Source organism: Macrobrachium rosenbergii, chromosome 43 (genome assembly GCF_040412425.1).
Source record: "Macrobrachium rosenbergii isolate ZJJX-2024 chromosome 43, ASM4041242v1, whole genome shotgun sequence".
Taxonomy (NCBI): domain Eukaryota; kingdom Metazoa; phylum Arthropoda; class Malacostraca; order Decapoda; family Palaemonidae; genus Macrobrachium; species Macrobrachium rosenbergii.
In genome coordinates this window covers 32,468,744-32,474,743 of record NC_089783.1, presented here as the reverse complement: position 1 = coordinate 32,474,743, position 6,000 = coordinate 32,468,744, and the positions used below count along the sequence as shown (strand labels likewise).

At 39.2% G+C, this 6,000-nt stretch overlaps 1 protein-coding gene across 5 annotated transcripts in view; it reads left to right on the top strand.

Annotated features, from left to right (window-relative positions):
- The first annotated feature begins 4,825 nt into the window (after nucleotides 1-4,825).
- The window catches only part of LOC136828755 (uncharacterized), a 285,069-nt gene continuing 283,894 nt past the window's right edge, over nucleotides 4,826-6,000 (top strand). For 4 of the 5 annotated variants that reach the window (XM_067086966.1, XM_067086968.1, XM_067086969.1 and 1 more), the window contains exon 1: nucleotides 4,866-5,725. In XM_067086966.1, the coding sequence (XP_066943067.1) occupies nucleotides 4,969-5,725 (757 nt within the window). In that variant the 5' untranslated portion in view covers nucleotides 4,866-4,968. Of the gene's footprint in view, nucleotides 5,726-6,000 lie in introns of all 5 variants that reach the window. The other variant, XM_067086967.1, reaches the window with a different exon arrangement.

Sequence of the window (6,000 nt, the reverse complement as noted above, 5' to 3'; positions counted from 1 at the left end):
GCTTTTGGGTGTTCTATATTTTAATTTCATTGGCATTGTTTGCCTCTTCATCATTTTTACTTTTTTACGGAATTTTATTTAGAGTATTTCTGAGTTTCCAAAGAGATAAGCCATATGTTAAGCTCTACATTTGTTCAATTTCTCAGCTCAGTTATGTTCGTGATTCTTTGTTCTGTGCTTTTTCTTTGCAGGAACTTTTGAGCCTCTCCGTCTGCCACCACTCATGCCTCTTTTAAATCTGTTAGCCGTAGTTACGCCTCCTTTGAAAAATTTTTATGTTGTGTAAGCAAATATGATTTATTTAGGTCTTCTAAGATAAATTCAGTCTCTTGGCAAATTCAACCGTCCTTAGCTTTCTGAAATACAACTCTCCTGGTAAAAATGCATTCCCTTTGGGTGAAGTTTATCAGTAAAATATGTTCTCGTGATCTGAATTTCCTTCATATCTCTGCTAAATTCCCACTTCATATCTATGTACCTCTCTCTACAGTCTCTCTTTATAACATCTATTATGCTTTTTTTTTTCTTCTTGAAAACCAGCTAAATATTTGACGCATATATTCTAGAATGAATGATGTGCTTTATTGGCGCTTTCGCCTAATTATCAAGTTCTTCAATCTCTTCTCAGGATAATAGTTTCATCGGGTCCCAAAGAAAGGATGATAACCCTAAGTCTTCGAACACCTGCATTATTTCTTAGGAAGTAATCTCACTATGGGATATTGTCTCGTTGTAGGCCTGGCTTACATGAGTAAGCATTGATATAGCAGCGGTCTTGGGGAGCTACCAAGAGGATATGGCTGTTGGTAATGTTACACGTCCCCGACGGGCTGCCTGAGAGCAAGAACCCGTGCTGGCTTAATTAAGGCCACCTCAGTAAAGAACATCACCATACCGGACAACAAGTCACCTTATTCGGGAGTTGGAAATACTGTAGCATTGCTGTATTCGAGGAGGTGGAAGGGAGCACCTCAAAGAGTCTAGCATCCAGTTACAACTGTGGAGATAAATGAAGTAATTCTTTAGCAAATTTTTCTGTATGAAAGAAATATGTGGATGTTTGACGTGCAGGAAAGAAAAAAAGACTTTGCTTAAAATGTTTGGGGTAATAAGGCTGAAATAGTCAGAAATGTAGAAATGCCCCGTTCTGCGGGCTTGGTCATTTGGGGAGGCTGTGGACATAATTTTAGTTAAAACGGTGATTAAAGGTGAGTGGCGAATTATTCATGTATATATATATATATATATATATATATATATATATATATATATATATATATATATAAAATATACATATTATATGTATATATATACATATTACATTATATATATATATATATATATATATTATGTATATATATGTATATTCAGCTGCAAGCCATTTCTCTTAGAGAAGCTGAAGGTCACTTATCACATTCACATTTTATCTACTGAGTCCTGTGCAGAAGGCTTCTGCAACATGAGCCACTTCATGCCTCTGCAAAGAAGGCTCTTCAGCAGCGCATCAAATGGTCTATATACATTGCACCAGTCACCTTTATCTTGTACGTATTGTCATGCTTTCCAAATACTAAGGGCCTATATTTCCAAGATCTCTTTTTGTCATCCGTCTAACACCATCCACTTCTTCATTGCATTACTCTGAATACTTCTGACTTACAGTATAATTTCACTAACCAATCATTTTCCATTCTTTCTACAGGACCCGGCCATCTGAAATCACACTAATCGTTTTTCACTACTAACGTTTTTATAACTTTTATGGGACTCCACATATCGTATCATATTAATTCTGCTTACAATATATAAACCACGAAAACAGTTCCTCTGAGCAGCTTCAACTTTTTTTTTTTTTATTCATATTCAACATCCACATTTCATTTCCCTAAAGGAGGGTTGGCTGGACGGCCCATGCATGTGTTCCAGCCTTGAAAATTCTTCCACGTCTTGTACTCACATCCTACTAATTCCTTCTCTTCACATATTCTTTGGGTCACCGCCACTCCCGTGTTGGCATTATCCGCTACATTTTCTTCCCAGTACCTATACGAATCAAGCACCTCCATTTTTCTTCCGTTCTCATCAACGTTCATTGCTCCATCAACCTGGCTTCCATTTATCCTGATAATTCTCGCTTTTGAATATTCTAACTCATGCTTTCTTTTATCACAAACCCGTTATTCGCTCTTTACAATCATCGTCTTTATATAGGTTATATCCTCAACACCCTCCACAATATGTTCCTGTCATTTCCATCAAAAGCTTTTTCTTGGTGCATGTACGTTACATACAGTTTTTCCCTTTACATTCAGACTTCTCACATAATTGTTTCAGAGGAAGAGATTTTTCTGCATACACTGCTCTCTCGCTCTCTCCCTTTCAGCCTTTCTGTAATCTCGAGCACTTTCTCAATTAAATTTTATCCATACATGGTATATTAAGTATTACTGTCTTCTGTATCACCTTTACGTTTATTAAAAGGGTGCAAAAGAACAATTATTCCTCTCACACATTCCTTTTGAACCTTTCCGTTGACTACATGTGCCTTACACACTCTGGTTAGCCATTTAGTCACTTTCACCATTTTACTGCAGCATCTCACTGGTAATCTTATCAACCCATGTTGTCTTACCATTCTCCAACCCCTTGATTGCTCTCCTTATGTTCTCAAGCAGTCCTGCCACAAGCATTTATAAACTCGCGCTAAACCCTTCCATTAATTGCCTTTCAGCTATCCCTCTTTTCAAAATACTCACGCCATTGACCCAGGGGTGCACTCTCCTCAAACAGGTCATTTGCAGTTTCTTCTTTTAATTGAGATCCATTTGCTCATGAACCGCTCTGTTTACATTTACTATAATTTCGTTACTTGTCATATTTCCTTTGGAACCATCATTTATTACTTGAAAACTGAGTATTGGTCCATTTTCTTCTCGATAATTCTCCTTTCTCTTGTTTACCCACAGGTGATTTTTTCATCTGCCATGCAATAAATAAATTAGCAATAACCTCATCGCACCACTGACTGCTTTAATTCCCTTCTTCCTGCCCTCTATTTTAACTCTAGGTTCAACAAAGTAATGATTTCATATACTGTATATATATATATATATATATATATATATATATATATATATATAAAGTATATATATAGCATATATTTTATATATATATATATATATATATATATATATATATATATATATATATATATGTGTACATGTATGTATATACATACATATATGTATATGTATATATATACATATACATATATTTGTGTATATTTATATACGTATATATACATATCTGTGTGTGTATTTATATATATCAAGTGATAAATACCCTTTAATACCGAATCAACTTTACCTTGGGAATACAGTACACCTGTAGGGAATTATAATGACCAGTGCATCTGCATGGGGCACAGGATTCGAACTTATGTCTTTCTGGTGTGATTCAGAGGTAGACAGTGAATGCAGATGCACCTGTCATGAGTAATTCCCATTGGGTGTAAGTTATTCTCAAGGTAAAATGAATAAGATATTTGCGAATTGTTATCTAAGAGCATGAAAGTCACGTTTAACAATATATATATATATATATATATATATATATATATATATATATATATATATATATATATATATATATATATATGCGTGTGTGTATATATATATGTGTGTGATATATATGTGTGTGCGTGTGTGTGTAAGCAGCTCCCTATTAAATTGAAACAGATTTATTAAAAAGCGAATGAAGAATCCGAAGACGTTGCTTAGCCACCCGCCAAAATTGCATATTTAGGAATTTTTCGTAATGAAATGAGGATATGAAAATTGATTAGATTGATGAAAACTCCTTATTACTTGTTAACGAATGACGCGCTATACACCTCATTTGCAAGTTATGGATTGTGTACTTCCAAATACTTTTACGTTTTTAGTGAAATTATTTCTGCTCTCATTTACGTTTGTTCGTTGGACCATTTGTATCTGGAAGAGGGAAGGGAATGTTCCTTTCGGAAAGCTGATAAAAGAATTTATATTAGCTGGAGTTTTTGGTGGCGTCTTTTATCTTTATAAAAAATGCGGAAAGTGTGTATCGTCTACATATATATATATATATATATATACATACATATATATATATATATATATATATATATATATATATATATATATATATATATATATATATACATACATATATATATATATACATATATACATATATACATATATACATATATATATATATATATATATATATATATATATATATATATATATATATATATATATATATATATATATATATATATATATATATATATATATATATATGCAAGAGTCAGTGAGCGCGGTTTTAGGTCCTTCTTTCTGGACGCATATTTTCGAAGGTAACGGCGACCTACTTAATTGAGGTTAGAGTTAGCCTAGGTGTCAAAGTGGCAGATTTTCTGATGGTTGACTAGCAAAGACGATGAGGGCCGATGGGGGCCACATTGTGGGTCTGGTTCCCCGTGAGTGGGGGCGAGGGGGTGGTGGTCCTTCTGTGGACGGCTCCTAGCCGTAGTAGCAGTAGTAGTAGTAGTGATTGGGTGGTGGCGGTGGAGAGAGGGATTGGGGGGGTAGGGGAATGGGGGGAAGGGGGGGAGGAGGAGAAGGAGGAGGAGGAGGACTCGGGTCTCCGGGAGAAGGAAAGGGGAGGAGGTCCCTAGAGCAGCGGCGGCAGCCGAGCGTGGTGTGTTTGTGGCAGCGAGAAGAAGAAGAAGGGGAAGAAGAGAGAAGAAGAAGAAGAAGAAGAAGAAGAAGAAGAAGAAGCAGGGCTTAGCTGAGCGCAACCTTAGCCCTGCTCCTCAGTCAGTCCCTGTGTCTCTCATTCTCAGTAGTCTGTCGTGAGCAGCATGAGTGGCTGCATGTCAGGTGGTGTCTCCGCTTCTCCTCACTGCTGCTCGCCACTGCTGCCATGAAGGCACCCTGCTGTCTCTTGGGGGCGGCCGCCCTGCCGCGTCCCCCAGAGGGTGGTGCCAAGGGCAGCTTCCGTTGTAGGTGGGCTTTTCCTAGAAGCTCCCGCTTTCCATATACTTACATCTTTAGTGTTTGGTGGGTGATTGTGGTGTTGATGACAAGTAGTGCCCGTGGCGAGTGCCCCATCAGGACAGATGCCCTGGACATCGAATCCAGGGCCTTTGTGGCGCCTCAGGTGGTAGAGGCTGTGGTGCAAGAAATCTCAGTGGTGGGTCATGGTGACAGAGTGGGTGGTGGTGGTGGTGGTGGTGGCGGGAATGGGGGAGGAGGAGGAGGAGGAGGAGGTGGAGGTGCCGGGGCGGTGAAGCGTCCAGGACAGCCATACTCCGTCACCGTCTCCGTCAGTAGAGTGTTACGGCGCTACCGTGGACCTTTTCGTGTGAAGAAGCGCTCCTCTCTCACCCTCACCTTCCGGTACCCGTCCCTTGAGTCTGACAGTGAAAATAATAATGAGAATAGTGGTCTTGTTGACGATGACGTCGAAGGAGCGAGACAGACGAGTTGCCTTGTCACCGTTGACTTGAGACCTGGAAGGAAGTACCTTTTCTTTCTGAGCGGTGGCGGAGGAGCGAGTGCGGGGGGCAAGGGAAGGCCCTCGCCTTCTCTTCCGACGGCGCCCTTACCTGTGGCACTGCCAGAGCCCGCCAACAAGAAGGTGCGACGCCTCGTGCGGAAGATGGTGTGCAAAAAATGCGGTAAGTCGGTTTCCCTTTTCCCTTCGGTAATGCCCGGAAGTGTTGTGACAGTTTTGGTCACTCGTAGTTTTTCTTCTTATTATGTAGGTTGTTTGTTTTGCGCAAAGGCAGCCAGTAGGCCAACAGTATTACAGCTGGTATAGACCAGATTCTTGCAGCATTACAAGTGGATGGGGCAGGAACCATCGAGCATGTTAAGTAGTGTTTGAAATGCAATGAATCTCATTAGTTTAGGCCATTGCTCACAGTCTGCCAGCCCAGACCAAATCATTGTA